Genomic DNA, 21,537 nt, shown 5'->3' on the forward strand with positions numbered 1-21,537 from the left:
CTATAAATGAGCCCAGACTGTCTTGGTTCAAGTCTTGGCTTTTTCACTTATTAGCTGTCTAACCTGGGCAAGTAATTTGGTTTGTCTGTGTTTCCATTTCCTCATCTGTAAAATAAGATTAGTAACACCTCCTAGAGTTCTGCTGGTTAAATGGGTTGGTGCCTGTGAAGTATGCCTAGCACATAGTGTGCCCTAAATAGACATTTGTCATTATTGTAATTCATGTGCAAGCATTTACCTGAGAGATTTGTGTGAATTTGGGATAAGAAAAACAGTGAGCAAATGTCTGTGATCAACACTTAATGAATGGAAGTCATGATTGTTTTCATTAACATCACATTTATGTGACAGCTCTTTGTTTTCTCTATAAAGATGAACTCCCTGAACACAGGGAACTTGTCATAACACAACTCTGGCACACAGTAGATAAATAGGAATGCGCTTGGAAGGAATGAAGCCTTGTCCTCTGGGCACCTCAAACTCAGTGTGCCCCAAATTGATTTTAATCATGCTCAGCAAGTGTCCCCAGTGTACTTTGCCTGCATTACGAATCCCATTGCTAGACTGGGTAGCCATCCTGGATTCCTCCCTCTGCCATATGTGCCCCGCCTTGGCAGTTAGCGGTGACAAATGTATTTATAACCTGAATTTTTTCACTCTTGAGATCATGCTTTCCACCACATTAACAATCCCGCTGTGCTGACCGAACCTCAGCATCATGCAAACAGTGGAAGTCAGTGGCCGTCTCACACCTTCTTGTTGAGTAATATTTCAAAAAAGTCCTGCTCTGACCTTTTTTGCCCTCTTAGTTTCTTCTCCTTTAGAATGGAGGAAATAGTAGTAGCTATTTCATAATTTTGCTGGCTACTTAAATGATCATGCACAGAAAGCACCTCACAGTGTCTGTACATAATAAATGCTCAATTTAGGTCAGCTTTTACTATGACTATATACAGAATAAATACAATTCCCTCAGCCTGACATGCAAGACCTTTTGTGATCTGTAGTCCCTGCCTGTCTTTCTAGCCCCTTCACACCATTCTCTTTATTAAGACCATATGTGGGGGCCGGTGCTGTGGTACAGTGGGTTAAAGCCCTGGCCTACAGTGCCGGCATCCCATGTGGGCATCAGTTCAAGTCCCAGCTGCTCCACTTCCGATCCAGCACTCTGCTGTGGCCTGGGAAAGCAGTAGAAGATGGCCCAAGTCCTTGGGCCCCTGCACCCACATGGGAGACCAGAAAGAAGCTTCTGGCTCCTGGCTTCAGATCAGTTCAGCTCTGGCTGTTGTGGCCATTTGGGGAATGAACCAGCAGATGGAAAACCTGTCTGTCTCTCTGGCTCTACCTCTATCTGTAACTCTTTCAAATTAACAAAATAATCTTTAAAAATAAATAAATGAATAAAAGACAATGTGTCTTTCCTGCTTACAGTCATGCCAGGCTAGTTCACACCTTGTCTTCCTCTTGCCCTCACACAGCACAGCAAACTCTAACACTCAGCTTATATTTCCTTTCCTGATTTTTTCCTTTCCTCTCTACCAGAGTTATCATTCTTTCCTTTGCATCTTGTACTCGACACTTGTATAGCCTATAAATATATTTGCCACGTGTGTATTAGATAAAAACATATTTAGAAGGAAAGAGAGCTAATTGAGTTTGGTTTAATGGGTTTAGTAGATTAATCAGCCTGGAGCAGGCCTTTGACAGCTAAGTAAGGTGCATGGAGAGCAAGTGAATGGGCAGGCCTAGTCCCATGATCCATTGGGAACTTGGGCTGGTGGCAGCTGCCTGCAGAGTACACCCAATTAGTGGAGCAAAAGCAGAAAAGGTAGCACTGAATGAGGAAAATGAAAAAAGCAGGCCTGGTTCATGAAGGCAAGAAATGGAGAAGGAGATCCAGGGCTGTTTGCAGGGAGCCCTGGAGGCTACAGAATCATCAGTGTAGCCATCATTGATCTTGGAGTCTACCAATCAGGATGTTTTGTTGCGCTCATTCAAGTGACCAGATTTGATTCCAAGAGGATGGATAGCTCATTGAAAGTATTTATTAGGGACACACACTTTAACCATACTGAACATGAGTAAAAGCTCCTTTGCCAGACACTTCTTCCCAAGTTCTCAGTGGGCCAGGGAGGGTTGTAGAGCGAGATCATAGCTGTTGAGTCTTATCTGGATCATCTCTTCCTGGCGTTAACTTGCTCTGTTCCATTTAGTCCAGTGTCTGTCTGTCTTTTCTCAGACACCAGGATTTAACTTAATGCATTTAATTGTGAAGGTCAACTCAGACCTATCAGTTTCCAACCCCAGAACTCGTCTGTTAGATCTGCCTGCTCTGCCTAATAGCAAGGATGTGGCTGGCTTGAATATCTCTTTAAAAGAAAGGAAAAAAGTTGATTTTGCAGAGCAAAGCAAAGTCTGTCATCTTAAGCATTTCCTTGTCTGTCCTGTGGAGTATTAATAATCCTAATTATTTTTAAAGTAAGATCTCATCTGTTTTCTGGTGTTCTGCAGATTGAATTGAACAACAAGATTATGAAGCAACTAAACCCCATCCTTGAATTCTATAGCCATTTTCTAATGAAATTCTCTTTGAAGATAACTTTCTTCTACACCCTGTTCAAATATATCAGGCATAACAAAGAGATGGTAAGGACCCCAGACAGCCTCAACTCTTTCTAAATATTTCCTCGTAGTTGTGCTTTATTAAAACATTTTTTTTGTATCCTAGCCTGCACATTCACATTCCATTTAATAAGGGGTTTTCCATGTTACACAAACCATTTCCTATCTCTGCATCTTGAAAGGCATTCAGAGCAAGCTCTGCTCCCTTGCAAAGCGGGAGAGCTCGCTGATGGGAAAAAACCCACTTGATCAGAGTCATTTGGCGATTTTGAGAACACACTGTAATTAAACTTAGTTTCCTGATTCCTCCTCAGTGCCCAGTTTAACAGAGCCAAGGGGTCGTATGGAAGACTTTGGCTATTCTTTTTCTCAGTAGAGATGTAGAGAGCTACTGGAAAGAAGACTTATACCAAAATAAGAAGTGCTTATTTTGCTATGGCAAATTATGGATGCTGTTTTTTTCCTTGCCTGATTTTTATTCTCCAGATTTTCAGTAATGTGATTGTATTTCTTTTATAATTTGATAAAATTTAACTATAATTGATATATTCTACTTGAAAATATATACATTAGAAATTATCCTGTTTACTATTTTTAAAATTTATTTGAGAGACAGAGCACTCCCATCCATTGGTTCGCTTTCCAAATGCCTGCCCCAAATGAACCTTTTTAATACCTCAGAATGATAAATATTTGTAATAAATAAATAATTGTTAATAATAGTAATAGATAATACATAAATAATTTATCTTGTGATGTATGACCTCAGAGTTTAATGTGATGAGGGAGGTTGTTTTCCTAAATACCTTGGGTTTACACTGCTGTACTTTTATTCTTTCTTCTTGTTTTGGGTATTGTATACCTTCACAAATTTCAGGATTCAAATAGTGTAAAAGGACATGCATATGTAGTTCTGCCCACCTCATTCAGCTTTCATAGGCAACCAAATTACTCCTTTAGTATTACTCCAGAGATATTTTACATATAAGTGTTTTTTTCTTACAAAAATGGCACTAAGCAATGTAGCCTACACTGTATTTAGAAAGCTTTCCATTTAGATCATAAAACTAACTCTCTTGAACTTTTTGTAAAAGTTTGTTTATTTTCACTTTATTTGGAAGGCAGAGAGAAAAGAAAGCGAGAGATTTTTTCCATTTGCCAGTTCATCCTCCAAATGCCTATAGCAGCCAGGGCTGGACCAGGCCAAATTCAGGAGCCTGGAACTTAATCCAGGTCTCCCACATGGATGACAGGGACCCAAGTACCTGAGACATCATCTGCTGCCTCCCAAAGTTCACATTAGCAGGAAGCTGGATCGGAAGCAGAGGATCTAGGACTTGAATGCTAATGTGGAATGCAGGCAGGCATCTCAAGTGATATCTTAACCATGGCACCAAATGCCTGCTTCCTCTTTCTTTTCTTACAGTCACTTCATATTCCAACAAGAATGACACATTCTTACATACACAAGTGTATGTGCTCATGCTAACTTGTCTAACCAGTCCTGTTCAATGGATGTTTAGGTATTTCCTTTCTTTTACTATTATGAACAGTGGTTTAATGAATAGCTTCATACATTATTTTGAATAAAAGTGATTTCATTCCTGAGCAAGACTATCTGTAGATGGCATCCTTGATGTAGCTGTGCACATTCGTGAGTTTGCTGGACATTGCCAACTTGCCCTCAGTTTGGGTTGTAGTATGTCTCTTTTTTTTTTCTTTAAGTAATTTATTTAAGGATTGGGGATGCAGGGCAGAGAGAGACAGAGAAAGAAAGAGATCTTCCATCTCTAGTTCACTTCCAAATAGTGAGGCCACAGCCTGGAACTTTATCCAAGTCTCCCACATGAATGGCAGAGACCCAAATACTTGGGCCATTCCATACTGTCTTCCCAAGCATTTTAGCAGGAAGCTGGACTGGAAGTAGAACAGTTGAGGCTCTAACCAGCATTACCACGTGGGATGCCAGTTTTTGTAAGCAGTGGCTTTATCTGCTGGGCTGGGCTACAGTGCCAACCCACTATTGTGTTTCTACCTTGAATCTTCTTGAACAATGATAGGTACCATTGTTCCCTTAGTAACAGTATGTCAGCTATTACTTCTGTTGTCACTGTGCTGCCTCTAGCTGCCCTTCCTTTTTTTTGTCTTTATTGACCCTAAGTATGTTATGAATTTAGAAACAAATAACCAAGCTGTTAGAATTCTGTCTAAAGTAGGAATGTGTAGTTCAAAGTCACGGCTGGGATTTCATAAATTACTCATTTATCTGTTGATGTTCCAGACACTGGGGACGTAGTCCCTGCCCTCCTAAAAGCTCTTATTCCAGGATAAAGAATGAAATACATAAATAAATGACTTTTGGATAAATGAAATGTTACTGGACTTTAGTTTTTATTTTACAGTTAAATGGGAGACTCATGTCAGGGCACTGCCTAATTACATAATAGACCAGTCTCCATTTGTAGCCTACTTGCTTTCTATTTGACAGGGAGGAAAGGCAGAGAAGGGCTTGAGATCGCCTGTTTCATAGAACCATGAGCTGATAGGTTGTGGTAGAATAACTTAAAAATGAAAAGAACCATGAATGTAAACGATGCTGAACAACATGAAGTGAGGCATCCAGAGATGTGAGTTCCTGCTCCAGTCTTGCCACGAAATGACCACACATAAGTTACTTATGCTCTCTGAGTTAAATTTTCTTCTTCCTTTCTTTCTTTAAAGGTTTATTTTATTTATCTGAAAGGCATGGCTACAGAAAATGGGAGAGACAGAAAGAGAGAGAGAGAGAGAGCGCGTGAGCGCTTCCATCTGCTGATTTACTCTCCAAATGCTCTCAATGGCTGGGACTAAGCCAGGCTGAAGCCAGGAGCCTGGAACTCCATGTGTGTCTCCCACGTGGGAAGCAGGGGCCCAAGCATTTGAGCCATTGTCCCATGTTTTCCCAGGCACATATAGACTGGAAGTGGTGCAGCCAGGACTTGCACTGGCACTCCAGTATGAGATGCCAGCATTGCAGACAGTGGCTTAACCTGATACGCCACAACCTTGGCCCATGGACTCAGTTTTCTCTTCTATTAGTGTAAGTAGTGGGTTAATTTAATGTTTCTCAAAGTGGATTCCATGAAGCATTAATAAGTCCTGTATATGTCAATGGGTGTTACTCAAAAAGAGGGCTCTACAGGAAGGCCACTGGTAGGCAGTGGTAGGAGATTTAGAAAGGGGTTCCCCAGGAAAACACAGTCCAACAAGCTCACAGCCTGGCAGGGAGTAGAATGTGTTAGAGACCTTTCCTCCAGGGATGAGCAGACCTAGGCTGGATTTCATCTCCTACCTTCTTGCTCCTCAGAATTCTTGCACAACATGAAATAGCTTCCCTGTGTCTAGGTTAAGCAGATTTTCTTTAGTACAAGGTATCTCAGGGTTTTTTGTTTTGTTTTATTTTTTAATTAATTTTAATTATGCATATTTTTGGTGTACAGAGTGATAATTTGATACATGCATTCATTGAGTGATGATCAAACCAGTTCCTTAGCATCTCCATCTTCTTAAACATTAAAAAAATTTTGGGGTGCTGGCACTGTGGCACAGTGGGTTCAACAACCTTCTGCAGAGCCAGCATCCCATATGGGCACTGGTTCAGGCTTTGACTACTCCATTTCCAGTCTAGCTCCCTGCTAATGGCCAGGGAAAGCAGTGGAAGAAAGCCCAAGTGCTCAGGCCCCTGCACCGACACGGGAGACTCGGGTGAAGCTCCTGGCTCCTGGCTTCCACCTGGCTCAACCTTGGCTGTTGAGATGGTTTAGGGATTTTCCATTCCATTTGGATGGAAAATCTCTCTGTCTCTCTCTTTCTCTGTCTCTGTAACTGTGACTTCAAATAAATAAATAAATAAATCTTTTTTAAAAATTTTTTGATTAGCCTGTAATAATTGTACATACTTATGGGACACAGTGCAATATTTCAATAAATGTGTATGGTGTATACTGATCAAACAAGATGATTAATGGCTCCTTCTCCTTGTCTCAGACTTTTAATATACTAACATTTTGCCCTGTGAATTACTAAGAAAACCAAGAGCTGTGTGGTCTATTTCTTGTTGGACCTCAGAATATCTTTTTGTGTGTGTGGGGCTGGTATTCCTTGGATCACAGGTTGAGAAAATTGAGCTAGATTATCTTCACCAGTCCTTGTTATTCTTAGATTTTATGTTTGATGTTGATACATTTTCTTCCCTTAGAAAAATGAATCCTCTCCATTACTATCACCACCACATCATCATCTCTAAATTTTTGTCTATGGTTATATAGCCCTTTTGCCCCATTACTTTCCCAGGACTGCTTTTGAGGAGGAATGTACCAGAAGACCACAGCAGAACTTCTCTCTCAAGATTATGCAAACTTCAACAACATTTGAAAACTTTGTTTTTAAGAAGTAGGTGTCAAAAAAAAAAAAAAAAAAAAGAGCAGTTGTCCCCAGCATAGCAAAAGACAAACTATATTCAAATTTTTACCATTGGCACTTAATGTTCAATTCAAATAGCACTTTTTTTACTTATAAACAAATATGTATAGATATCAGATTTGGTCATGATTAGTTTGTAGCTAAGTATGATGTAGGTGTGATGTTTCCACCAGTTCCTGAATGAGAGACAGAGGAGGAAACCTGTTTCTCCCAGGACTTGCTCCTTCCTATCTCTCTTGAATCATATGGATTACAGGGCTTTGTAAAAGAATCCATTCACAAACTACAGCACAACAGAATCAGAGTTGAGTTCTTATAGCTTTAAACACTTCAATTTATAAACTAAAAGAGCTATGGAAAGAAATTTGTTTATATGAATAATATTAATATCTTCACTAAATATTAACCATTGCTTGATGAAATACTAATAGGCCAGTAGGTTTAAAAAATGAATCTTTGACCCAGTAAAAATTGATTCTAACGTGAATGAAGTAGGATCTTGGACAAGAGTGCTAGTCAGGCAGCTGAGGGTATTGCCGAATGCTATGCCAGCATTCCATATGAGCATCCAGTTCGAGTCCTGACTGCTCCACTTCCAATCCAGCTCCCTGATAATGTGCCTGGAAAGATGATGGAAGGTGTTCCAAGTGCTTGGGCCCCTCTACCCACGTGGGAGACCTGGTTGGAGATTCAGGCAGCTGGCTTCAGCCTGGCCCTGTCTTAGATTGTGACCATTTGGGGAGTGAACCAGCAGATGGAAGATCTTTCTCTCTGTTTCTCCTTCTCTATCTGTGACTTTGCCTTTTGAATAAATAAAATATATATATTATTTTAAAAAGAGTGCTAGGGGCCAGCTCTGTGGTATAACAGGTAAAGCCACCATCTGCAGTGCTAGCAGCCCATATGGGCACCAGTTCAAGTCCCGACTGCTCTACTTACAATCCTGCTCCCTGCTAATGCACCTGGGAAAGCAGTGGAAGATGACCCGAGTGTGTGGGCCCCCGCACCCACGTGGGAATTCCAGAAGAAGCTCCTGGCTCCTGGCTTCAGATCAGCCATTTGAAGAGTGAACTAGCAGTTGGAAAATCTCTCTCTCTCTCTCTCTCTGCCTTTCTGTAACTCTGACTTTAAATAAATAAATCTTAAAAAAAAAAAAAAAAAAAAAAGAGCGTCAAAACCAGTCCCTTTTTTTTTTTTTTTTTTTTTTTTTTTTTTTGACAGGCAGAGTTAGACAGTGAGAGAGAAAGACAGAGAGAAAGGTCTTCCTTCTGTTGGTTCACTCCCCTAATGGCTGCCACGGCCGGTGCTGCGCTTGATCCGAAGCCAGGAGCCGAGTACTTTCTCCTGGTCTCCCATGGGGTGCAGGGCCCAAGGACCTGGGCCATCCTCCACTGACCTCCCAGGCCACAGCTGGACTGGAAGAGGAGCAACCGGACAGAATCCGGCGCCCTGACCGGGACTAGAACCCGGGATGCCGGCGCCACAGGTGGAGGATTAGCCAAGTGAGCCACAGCGCCGGCCAGTCCTTTTTTTTTTTTTGTAAGCAGAATATTGAGCTCATCTATTTGCAGGTGACTCTGAGCTGAGTTGTTATTTACATCAGAAATGCACTTAGGCTCATGTTTTTCGTAATTTTGATTGGCAAGAGTTAGGACAGTAGCTCTTAGTTGGAACATTCTCAGTGTTCACATATAAGTCATGTAATATTTATGTTAACAAGAAAGAAACTTTCTCTCACATAAACTTTATCACCTAAGAATATCATTGGCTTCTTCCCCCCCCCCCTTTTTTTTTAACAGTTTGTGTTCTAAAAAATGCTTTTCATTTCTTGTTGAGTTTGAGAATGGCATCGTTAAGCCAGGATACAGAACTTAGGAAATCAGTGGGGATTCAATACTCTATTTTGCAAAACTAGTGTTTCATGCCAAATTTGAGTTCTCTCAAGAATGCCCTCACCAGCCTTAGTGGCTGATTTGCAAGAACTTGAGCTTGTACTCACCCGTGCTGCCAAGAATGGCCTCTGTGGCAGGTATTTGTTCACAGGCGTGAGCAGCAGTGGATTGATGGGCTCCATGTGCTTCTTGCTGGTTAACAGCCTGGGAAGGCAGTGCCTTCGATGGTGTTGAGACCACCTCTGTTTTTATTTTTCGTAATTTCAGTTTATGAATACTAATGTCAGTAGCTGCCATCCCATTTGTCTCCCTGCTTTTACTGTCTCTGTAAAAGATTTTTTTTTTTCTTTTGAGCTTAAGTACCACCTGAAGAGAGAAGCCTTTTAAGGCCTGGGAGACTGAGCAGTGCCCTTTGTCCTTCTGTTCACCTACTAAAAGGTAGCCCTGTTAGCCTAATTCAGCAGGGGCGCTGACTCAGTATAAACACTGCTCAATAGAGCCAGAAAGACTAATTGAATTGTACAATACATCATTTTTTAGCAACAGTTTCAAGTGGATTGTACTTCGTTTCCCAGAACACCATTAGTTTTTTCCTCATTTAAGATATTTAAATACAGCAAATATTTAAACATGTTAGAGAAAATATTTAAATCCAATTCTGCCTTTTCCCACTGAACTGTGAGCTACCTGAGGACAACTGGACCAAGCCTGTTTCACCTTCCACGGCAGTATCTGGAACGTTCCTGTGTCTGTATGCCTTGAGAATAAGAGCGTTATTTAGTTCTGTTACTTTGGGATAACTATTATTTTCAGCCTGATTCAACAGTCAAAGGATTTGGTGAATTTTAGGTGACCCTCTTGGGACATGGATTTGCAAAGGCCATAAATTTCTCTAAGTCTGTAACACTGGAGGATGCCATACATCACACAACACAACAGGTACCTCAAAAGTAATTGCTTATAAGGAACAAACATAAGATCTTTATTTAACATAAATGCATTTTTTGCATCACTCTAAGGAACGTAAATTTGGGTATGATCTTTACAATAGCAAATGATAACATTGAATTTCATGTATGTATATAATACATTTGTGTTTGTAGTTCACCCACCATGGCCATGCATTTAATTATCACATGCGCATGTTAGGGGTTTTGTCCTTAGGTCTGCCTATGGCACTCTCCACTCTTGCCCACCAAGTGAATTTCTGTTTATCTTTCTGGACCAGATCCTGTGTGATCTGCCTTTCCAGGCCTATCTTGACTCCTAGCCCTCTGCCCACTGGAGAGTGGATTTCCCCCTCCAGTGGGCCTCATCGTACTTCTTTTTCTTCAGGTCAACAGCCTTCATGCTGTATATGGTTTTTGTTCTCAGTCTTTGTTATTCATGCTAAACAGTGAGCCCATTGAGGTAGGGACTATCTTTCTTACCCTCATTAATAAGCGAGCCTGAAATGTGGAATATAGTGGATTTTCATTGTTCTTTTTTTTTTAAGGTTTATTTATTAATTTGACAGAGTTACGCAGAGAGGGAGAGACAGAGACAGAGACAAAGACAGAAATCTTGCATCTACTGTCTCACTCCCCAGGTGGCCTCAATGAGCCATCTTCCACTGCTTTCCCAGGTGTATTAGCAGGGAGCTGCCTAGCAAGTGGAGCAGCCAGGAGTTGAGCTGACACTCATATAGGATGCCAGAGGTGCAGGTGGTGGCTTAACCCACTGTGCCACAAACTGGCCTCTCAGTGTTCTTTTCAACAAGCAGAAGTGCTTATTTGTTTTAATGTTGAATTCCAGTCTTGCTTCTAGAGAGGTTTCAGTGGAAACTTTCTGAAGAGGTTTTATCTTCCATAAATAGAAATTGAGCCAACTCTTTATAAGTGATATCCCTTGCCAGTCTACATCTCAGTATCAGTAAATTGTTACATGGAGTCTCAAACATTACCACATGTTATGCATTAAGCTGCTCCCTCTGTAACTCAGATGCCTTGTGCTTTCCATGAATTGTGTTTGTTTGTTGTTTAAGCTTGATCTATTTACTTTAAAGGCAGAGTTACAGAGAGACAGAGGGAGAGTCAGAGAGAAAAGTCTTCCATCCTCTGGTTCACTCCCCCAGATGGCCACAATGGCTGGAGCTGTGCTGGTTTGAAGCCAAGAGCTTCTTCAGGATCTCCCATATGAGTGCAGGGGCCCAAGCATTTGGATCATTCTCTGCTATTTTCCCAGGCACATTAGCAGGGAGCTGGATCAGAAGTGGAGGAGCCCGGACTCAAATTAGCGCCCTTTTGTGATGCCAGCACCACAGATAGCAACTTCACCTACTACACCATGGCTCCAGCCCCAACAGATACACTATTTTTACTGATGACAACAGTGACATTTTAAAATCAACTTTCATAGTCTTGTCATTTACTATCAAAAGTGAATATAGAATTGGATGGATAAAGTGACCAGGGTCAGCCCCAGTTCAAAGTTGTTCTAATAAAAACAACACCTTCAAGGTCTCTGAAGTGGTATGTTTGAGTCTGTTTTCTATGCAGTCAAGTCATTTTGTATTTAATACCTTTCTCTTTTTGAATATCATTTTATTCCTTTTGAATTTTATAATGTGTGTGGCTTGCATATATTTTTAAAGTATTATGAAATACATAGTATATATGCACATATATATTTATGTAGTTTTTTAAAAATTGTCATTACTGTTGAGTCTTAATGAATTCCATTTTTTCTTTTTATTTTGCAATAATTATAGATTCACAAGATATTACATAGATAGTACAGAGTCGTGTGTACCTTTCACTCAGTTTGGTCCATTGGTTACATCTTAGGTGGCACAGTACAGTATTCTAAAAATAGAACTCCATGGTGTCGGCATTGTGGTGCAGTCGGTTAAGCTGCGGCCTATGGCTCTGGCATCTTGTATGAGTGCCAGTTAGCTTTCCAGCTGTTCCATTTCTGATCCAGCTCCTTGCTAATGCACCTGGGAAAGCAGTATAAGATGGCCCAAGTACTTGGGCCCCTGCCACCATCCTAGGAGACTGAATGGAGTTCCAGGCTCCTGCCTTCAACCGAAGGCCAATGCAGCCATTTGGTGAGTGACAGCAGATGGAAGACCTCTCTCTCTTACTCGCTCACTCTCTATCTGTTGGTCCCTTGTAACTGCCTTTCAAATAAGTAAGTAAATCTTTAAGAAAACGAAAGAGGGGCAGGCTTTGTGGCTCAGCTGATTAAGTACCACCTGCAATGCTGGCATCCCATATTGGCTCTGGTTTCAGTCCTGGCTGCTCCACTTCCAATCCAATTCCCTGCTAATGCACTTGGGAAAGCAGCAGAAGATGGCCCAAGTCCCTAGGCCCCTGCCACCCATGTGGGCTCCTGGCTTCTGGCTTTGACCTGGCCCAGTCCTTGTTTATTGCAGCCACTTAGGGAATGAAGCGGTGGATGGAAGATTCATTCTCTCTCCCTCCCTCTCTTCTTCTTTCTCTGTAGCTGTGCCTTTCACACAAATAAATAAATCTTTAACAAAACAAAACAAAAAAGAACTCCAGGCCGGCGCCTCAGCTCACTAGGCTAATCCTCCACCTTGCGGCGCCGGCACACCGGGTTCTAGTCCCGGTCGGGGCGCCGGATTCTGTCCCGGTTGCCCCTCTTCCAGGCCAGCTCTCTGCTGTGGCCAGGGAGTGCAGTGGAGGATGGCCCAGTGTGGGGAGCAACCCGGACTAGACTAAGTTACTGGAATTAAGACTTATTCTATGCATCTGCTCTCCTACAATATGGTGCTGGGAGAGGAGAAAACAGCTTCTACCCAGCTGCCTCCAGTTCAACCAATAAACTGTAGGACTTGCTCCTGATTGGAGAGCAGCGTACTCGGCGTGTGGGCAGCCGAGTTAGGATTGGCGGAGGAGGACTATAAAGGAGGAGAGAGACGGCATGCACCAGGAACATCTATGGGGAACATCTAGCTGAAGGAACACCCGTGCAGCCCCCGAGAGACCCGGCCGGCGGTGTGCCGCTCCCCTGCGGAAGTGGGGAATGTGGCCAGGGGGAACTGCCCTTCCACGGAGGTGGAAGGGATAGTAGCCAACCCGGGAAGAACCAGCAGCAAACCCGGGGAGGGCCGAGCAGACAGAAAGAACAGCGCAGGGTCCTGTGTCGTTCCTCCACGAAGAGGGGGAGCGACAGCCCAGGTCCTTGGGCCCTGCACCCCATGGGAGACCAGGAGAAGCACCTGGCTCCTGCCATCGGATCAGTGCGGTGCGCCGGCCGCAGCGCGCCGACCGTGGCGGCCATTGGAGGGTGAACCAACGGCAAAGGAAGACCTTTCTCTCTGTCTCTCTCTCTCTCACTGTCCACTCTGTCAAAAAAAAAAAAAAAACCTCCAGTAAATAGTAAATAGACATTGGTATAATGGGTCAGTCTAGCTGTGTCATTTTATCACATGTGTAGATTCATTTACCAGTTGAGAAGGCAACATTTATGTTGAGTTCAACTGTGGGCTTTTTCATTTGGCTTCATTCAGAAAATTGATATTTAAGCTGTGGTTCCTACTTTGAGCAGGTGCAGAAAGCTGGCTGATCCTCCAGAACTGACTGACCAGGCTTGTTTTGCAGGTGTCCAAGCAGGCCAAAGAGTTTCTGGAGTATGTGTACGAAGAGCCGCTGATCGACATCCAGCAGGAGAACCCCATGCTGTACCTCCACGCCGAGCCGCTGGCCAGTGTGGTGCGGCTGCGGCAGCAGCTCAAGTCACTCCGAGCCTATCTGTTCAGCTGCCGGGCAGCCGTGGCCGAGGATCTGCGCCGCAGGTAAGAGTTGTAGTGTCAGCCGCTGCAGTTTGTTTTTTCTTTCCTACCCTAGGAGAATGGTTAGATGCTCTCCTAGTGCCTCTCCAACAGGTCTCATGGTCTCTAATTCTGTGGCTCTCCCTCCACCTCTGCACCACTACTTCTCTCTGGGCTCATCTTTGACTTTTTCCTCTGAGCCTCTCTGTTTGAGCCAAGCAAAATGAAAACAATGCCTGGTGCAACCGAAGGCTTCTAACCCCAGGATGGAGCATGCGGGACCATGAGGGCTTCTCACCCGTGTGCTGATTTCAGTTATCATAGAAGTACCTACCGCTTTCAGATTGTTTTATATTTTTCCCAAATTAACTTCCTACTTATCATCAATAAAAGCATGTATGTTTAAAATGTTTCATGACTAAAAAACATTTTTGGTGGGAATAAGAAGGTGGTTATTAAAATCTTACTTTCCATGCAGAAACAAATAACCAAACTTGGTAAATGATGCAAGTGGTAGAGCTGGAATTAAAATGCCCAGGCTCTGCTTTTTCACTTACCACTGGTGCAGGTTACTTCTCCATAGCTTAGATAGCCTTTAGTTCATAGAGTGCTCAAGTCTAAATCAGGCTCGGATTCTGAAAATAAAATTGAAATTAAAATGTGCCTGCTCTCATAAAATTCCTTCTTTTACAGTAAGCTTTTATAGGCATTTAAATTCCTGCCCTTGGTGTGTATGAACTAGCTTAGGCTTGAAATAATAGTTGATGGTGTTCGTAAGTCCCTAAAAATACCTTTTTAATTTTTTTGTTTTGTTTTAATAGAAATGACCAGCAGCATACATTAGTCATGTTAAATGTTCTTGGAGCTAAGCCTGTCTATGTTAGAACCTTTGGGAAGTATTAATGTGATAGAGTTTGCAATTTGAGCTCCAATTAGATCCAAAGAAATTGACATAACCCCAGGCATCTGAAGAAGAAATTTCAAAAAGAATTAAAAGTAGATAGTGAAGGACACATAATATGTAGACAAGCTCTCATAAAATAATAATGAAAAGGCAGATCCATAAAGCAAAATTCTTCTCGGTAGTAGTCATTCTATTACCTAGTTGTTTTTCACAAAGCAATTGGGATTTATACTTATACTTTTTAGGGATTCTAAAGCAGATCTTAATTTCAAAAGATTGGTTTTTTCCTGGAAGGCAATAGAATCACATGCCTCAAACTAGTTTACCAACTAAACTAAATATAAGATTTTTAATGTTCAAAGTATTTTTGTTCTATTATTTTCAGTACCTCCTGGTTTTGCTCAGAGTATATTTTTCTTGTGCTTATATTTTTAGATGATATTAAAATCTACACATGGGAATCATGTTAGGTACCTTTCTGGTATAATGTTTTGCTTTGGTTAAAATATGCCAAATCAGGGCACACATTTAGAATTAAATGGGAGGTCCGCTCCCTGTGGATGACTAAGTACCCTCCTCTATGCCAGCAGTCTGGTGGTTTACCACCATGTACTGTGCCTTATGGCCAGACCACCAGGAGAGAGATGGAAGTTCTAGAAAGAAGGCACTCCCAAAGCTATGAGAAAGAAGACAGCAGTTTTTTACCCTTTCCTTTCCTTTTTACCTTCTGGATTTGTCCGTGACCCTTGTATAATGCAAAGCCTAGCACAAGGTGGGTGCGCAGTAAGCCAAAGGAAAGAAGCAGGGAGGGAGGGATCAGTGGATATTAAGTGTTGCTTTAGACCACTGAGCCACGGCTAGTTTTGAGGGAGAGATCATCTTCAAATTATTTTTTTGTTTACCCATCTATCACCCTCAAATCAAATCATCCTCCCGGAATTTAGTTTGGTGCCATTTTGAAGTAACTCAGATTTTTCCTCTCCTTTTTACTTCCAATGTATCACCTTCATTGCAAATTAACTTATCTGTCTAACTTTAGTTTCTTCCTTCTCCCATCCAACTTTCGCTTGAGACAAATTATCAAAGTACAAGTATGGAATTTAAGAGCTGCCTATATCTAGCCCAGGGTTACTCTGCTCTAAACATCTGTACTTCAAGCAAACATTATTTAGCTCTTCCCTCAATATATTGTTATGAGAATTAAATTAATTTGTAACAACTAGAGTGTTGAAAACAGTGCTTTGAGAGTGGAGATGGGAGGACATTGTAGGGCAGCAAGTTAAGCCTGTACTTGGGATGCCCAGGTCCCACATCAGAGTGTGGTTCAAGTCCAGGCTGTTACACCTCCAATCCAGCTTCCTCCTCATGCACACCCTAGGAAGCAGCAGATGAAACCTTCATGTAGTGCCTGGCCCCTGGCTTCAGCATGACCAGCCCTGGCTGTTACAGCCATTTGGGGAGTGATCCAGTGGGTATAAGCAATCAATCAATCAATCTCTCTGTTTCTCTGTCTCTCTCCCTCTCCCTCCCTCCCTCTCTTTGTCACTTGGCCTTCTATATAAGTAAATCTTTTAAAAATAAAGTAGTTCTGTGTCAGGAGAGGAGTAAGCAAGGAAGTGAGTTGGAAAGCTAGCTAGGCACAGACTGCAGTTCCTAGGTTCTCAGTGCATAGGCACCCATGTGGCTGCTTCCTAACGTGGGTGGAGCAGAGTCTCCCTAAGAGCAAACATGGAGACACTGACGTACAGACGCTTAGAGGAGGCGCATTGATATATATATATATATACACACACACACATATATATATATACACATATATATACATATATTTAATTTGTGATTTTAGATTCCCTATACTTTTTTTTATTTTTTGACAGAGTTAGACAGTGAGAGAGAGAGAGACAGAGAAAGGTCTTCCTTTCCCCATTGGTTCACCCCCCAAGTGGCTGCTGTGGCCGGCGTGTTGTGGCCACTGCACCGATCTGAAGCCAGGAGCCAGGTGCTTCCTCCTGGTCTCCCATGCGGGTGCAGGGCCCAAGGACCTGGGCCATCCTCCACTGCACTCCATTGGAGAGCAACAACAGCAAAAACCCAAGAGAATCCAGTTCTTATCTAGTCGTAAATGACATTCTCTCCCTGCCTGGTTTTTACCTCAGTGTAAGAGTGGCCATTAATCTCCAGCAAGTAGGCCAGCATGCTGAAGACCTGTCAGCACCATATAAACAGAAAAAAGCAAACTGTTAATATTGCTGTCGCGAGAACACTGAAAACAGACTGATTAATCGTATTGGCACTCGCCTGCCAGGGAGCCAACTTTGGTCGTCACCTTATTAGGGAAGTCACAGTTGGCTTTCAGGCCTTTCCTTGTTATGACTGTCCAGTTTTCATCCTCACTGTTTTTCTGATTGTTGTTAAATAAACGCCTTGTCCTTGAACCCATACCGCAAATCTTGACTGGTGGGGTGATTAGTTTAGAAAAAGTCAGCATCCTCTGTGAAGCCTAAAATGTTTACAGTGCTGCAGAATCACTGTTTCTGAGGACTCCCAGATGGTGACCCTGCTGCCTTAGTTCAAGGCCCAGCTAGCTTTTCCTGGGAATTATTTACCATGTCGCACGTGAAGGTGCATGAACAACTGTGGAAAATCTCAGCATGCACGGCCGTGTCGGGACACATCCGGATCAGCAGCCACGAGGGGAGTCCTGGCCTCAGCCCTCCGCGTGTTGCTGAACGCATGGGAGGATGTGTGTAAATCGGAGGTCACAGACAGGCCCCGCACGGCTGGGCACCGCTGGCCCAGCAGATGTGATTTGTTTGGCCATGCAGAGGTGGCCCTCGTCAGATTTTGATTTGATGAAATAGTTAGTGATGTTTAAATAATCAGGGCTTTTCACATACACACAAAATCAACTTTCTGATTTCTCTTGGGAAACAGAACCTCTGATTACCACAGGGTTTACCTCATTTTTATATAGCAACAAGCAACTTTACATACTAGACAATCCACTTTGTCATACCCTCCACTGCTTCTGTTATCTCCCCAAACCCAGTACTACTGGGTTTCCTTTTTCTTAATTTATTTTTTACTTATTTGAGAGTCAGAGAAAGAGTGAGAGAGAGATAATCTATCCTCCTGGTTTACTCCCCAAATGCTCACAACAGCCAGGTCTGGGCCAAGCCAAAGCTAGAGGCTGGGAACTCATTACAAGTCTCCCACATAGGTGGCAGAGACCCAAGTGCTTGAGCCATCATCTGCTACTTCTCAGGGTGCTCGTTAGCAGGTAACTGGAATCAGGAGTGGAGCTGAGACTCAGGCACTCTGGACCCAGGCACTCTGACGTAGGATGTGTCCGCAGTGCCAACTGCTGCACCAACATGCATCCCTGCTGCCTGTTTTTCTTATCCCCAGCTCATTTATGGTAGCACTTGGGCCTGTAAGTATTTGAGGTTTTGACCTCAGCTGCATGGAATTGAATCCAATACTGGATCTGTAACTCTTATTTTGGTTGAGTGGTCCATCCCAAAGGGTGGTCTTAGATTTGACTTTCTTGGAAAACAAATACGACGATGCTTATAGAACTAGAAGAAATAACATCAGGTCAGCCTCGATGTCCCTTAGAAGCTAGGTTGCAGTGCCCCAGGGCTGGGGCCAGGGGATTACACAAGCCCTGCAGGCACCGGTAGTGTGAAGACTTGAGGCACCATGACCTGGTGCAGCATCCTTTGGTGACTCCTGGACACCTCAGAGCTAAAAGTTGGAGCTGAGTTGCTATGTCCAAGTGGGGCAAACTGAGAAAAGAGAATAAAGTGAGAGCACAAGCAGAGGTGGTTTCTTGTAGTCCCTGAAATTCCGCTGCCAGAGCTCACCAGTTTCTCTAATAGCCTTCAGAGTCGGTAGAGGAGGTCTGAGGATTAAGAGTTAATGCCTGGAACAGAGTGAGTGCTCAGCAAATGTTAGTAGCCGTGATCTTTATTATAAGTCAGTCAGAATTCAGGAGGAGCCAAGAGGTGAACAGGTAGAAAGGTGAACCAGCCTGAAGGCATCCAAGAGCCCAACCCTTATGGTTGGTGATAGAACCCATGTAGGAAATGGGTGGAAGATGGATGTGTGAGTACAGGGTAGAGTCAGGTCATGAAGATTCTTCAATACCCAACCATGACTGTTGCTTTATCCTGCAGGTAGCTGAACAGTCTACTATCCAGTAAGACCATTTTATGGCAGCATGTATGTTACAGGGAGTGGAAAGATGAGCCACGGGAGGCAGGATTCCCACTTAGACAATCAAGGAGTCAGGGTTCTGCCACAGCTTTCTGTTCAGAGCACACAGCCTCAGTAGGGCTTACAAGATGTGGGACTCCAATGGTGATTACAGCAGGGTCCTTCAAAGGCTACTTCCCCTAATCCCTTCCACTTGCTTGTATATTTAATGTCTTGCTCATCAACTTTCTTCACCTGTCCTATCACTTAACCTGCTAGTGGGAAAAATACTTTTTCCTGCTCATACTAGCTAAAGTCATATCTACTGTCCAGATTCTCAGAAATATGTTTCCTTTTTGCCCACCCACTTCTTATATGACCCTCACAGCCTAACCATGGATTGCGGTCTTCACTGACACTAACTTCCTGAGGCCTTCTCTCCTTGACTTCCTGGGCATTGCTGGCCACCCTTTCACCAGGCCTCTCTCCTCTTCTTTGCAGTCCGTCCTGTTTGGGTCCTTGCTACTTCCACACTGTGCTCTAACTCTGTGACATGAGAAATGCCCAACACGTGGGCTGTCCTTCTGCATGCTTCTCCAGCCCTAACAAGAGCCAGTGAGGCAACTGTGTGCAAGTTCATGTAAGATACCTCTTTCTCAGGAAATATTAGTGTCATCCAGGGAGTCATATTCCCTATAAATTTACAATGACTAAAAAGTGATGCGAGGGGCCAGCGCCATGGCACAGGTTAGTCCTTTGCCTGCGGTGCCAGCATCCCATATGGGCACCGGTTCTAGTCCTGGCTGCTCCTCTTCCAATCCAGCTCTCTGCTATGGCCTGGGAAAGCAGTGCAAGATGGCCAAGTGCTTGGACCCCTGTACCTGTATGGGAGACCTGGAGGAAGCTCCTGGCTCCTGGCTTCAGATTGGCACAGCTCTGGCTGTTGCAGCCAATTGGGGAATGAACCAGCGGAAGGAAGACCTTCTCTCTGTCTCTTCCTCTCACTGTCTGTAACTCTACCTGTCAAATAAATAAATAAAATCTTAAAAAAAAAAAAAAAAGTGATATGTGACCTGGCTCTCTTCCTTGAGGAGATTGCCCACTGGCTTGTTTTCCCCAGTCACCTACTGGGAATCTCCGCTGAAGTCTTTAAATGGAGTCATTATTTTTCCCTGAAAAATATATCCACTGTGGTCAGGTCTGTTTCAGTTAATCACCACATCATTCTTTCAGTTCTCCATAGTGTGAACCTTAACATTGTCCAGAAGTTTCACTTTGAGGTTCCCTCATAGCTGGGCACACCCTTCCTCTACTTTTCATTCCCACTTCCATTCCCTGAGTCTGTACTCTCATCACCTTATTTCCCTAATTGTCTAAGTGGGAATCCTGCCTCCCATGGCTCATCTTTCCACTCCCTGTTACATATATACTGTCATAAAATGGTCTTACTGGACAGTAGACTGTTCAGCTACCTGCAGGATAAAGCAACAGTCATGGTTGGGTATTGAAGAATCTTCATGACCTGACTCTACCCTGTACTCACACATCCATCTTCCACCCATTTCCTACATGGGTTCTATCACCAATCATAAGGGTTCCCTAATGGAACCCAACCACGCCACCTAGCCCAGATGACATGCCCCTGCCTCCAAGCCTGCTCTACTTAACTAGGCTACTCTTAGTGGAAGGCCAGCTCAAGTGCTGCCTCTTCCCATCTGTCCTTCGCAGCTGATCCTTTCTCTGATCTGATCCAGCAGTGGTCATCTGGACCACTCATGTGGCACTTTGGTGGCTAAATGGTTTTCATCTCCTTATGTGTGTACCCTTTCATGCTGGCTAGATTGGAAGGCTCATAAAGGTCAAGACTGTCCCATTCCTTCTCATAGGCTAAAATAGAAAACTATTACATACTATCCATGAAGTAGGAGCTTGTTAATAATTGTAATTGTGTCATACTTGTAGACCAACTTACTGTATATAAAATAATTATGATTTTACCAATTAAGAAGTATTTTCCTATAAAAACATGGTTTGTTCTTTACAGCAGCCCTTTAGGCAGGTAGGGCAGATAAAATTTAGAAAGAGGAAGAGTTGTGACAAAGCAGCAGGGTACATATAGGACCAGGATTTCTGATGCATCTGTTGCTGCTGCTTTCCCCAGGGAATTTGTTCTCAGTGAAGGTGAGGACCAGAGGTTTCTGTGCTGCTAAGAGGAGCCACTTGTAAGTCTCCTGAAACCTCGATTGAGGTCATTTTTGCAGAGTGCAAAGAATGACAGGGGGTGACAGACTGTGAGTAGGGTGCCAGCATTGCTGACAGGCATGCTGTGGTCACTGGCAGGTCCCAGCACCCATGGAGAGCCAGCCATGACAGTTGGCTTAGTTTCAATGAGTACATTTCCTCTAGGTCAGCATTTGCCAGACCTTTCTGTTTTCCAGACCTATAAACATAAAACAGAACTGTAGAGATATGTAAAGGATTGCCTTATATCTTTAGCCAGAGCATACATAAAAACAAGTAATACATTATCATCTATTTCTCACCATCATTTCATGTAAGAACATGATATCCCTTAAAAAAAAAAGAAAAAGAAAAATAGGTGAACAACCTCAGAGATCAAACTGCTTTTTAAAATCAAGTAGATTTAAAGTCATTCCATTCATTTTTTCCCCTCATTTTACCTT

General features: G+C 43.0%; 1 protein-coding gene across 6 annotated transcripts in view; it reads left to right on the top strand.

Moving 5' to 3' along the window:
* Positions 1-21,537, top strand: part of PLEKHM3 (pleckstrin homology domain containing M3) — a 227,080-nt gene that overhangs the window by 88,734 nt on the left and 116,809 nt on the right. For all 6 annotated transcript variants that reach the window (XM_070070290.2, XM_070070289.2, XM_070070294.2 and 3 more), the window contains one exon: positions 13,583-13,776. In XM_070070290.2, coding sequence (XP_069926391.1) covers positions 13,583-13,776 — 194 coding nt within the window. The remainder of the gene's footprint in view (positions 1-13,582; positions 13,777-21,537) is intronic.

The sequence above is a fragment of the Oryctolagus cuniculus genome, chromosome 3 (assembly GCF_051225735.1).
Source record: "Oryctolagus cuniculus isolate XC-2025 breed Fujian yellow rabbit chromosome 3, ASM5122573v1, whole genome shotgun sequence".
NCBI lineage: Eukaryota > Metazoa > Chordata > Mammalia > Lagomorpha > Leporidae > Oryctolagus > Oryctolagus cuniculus.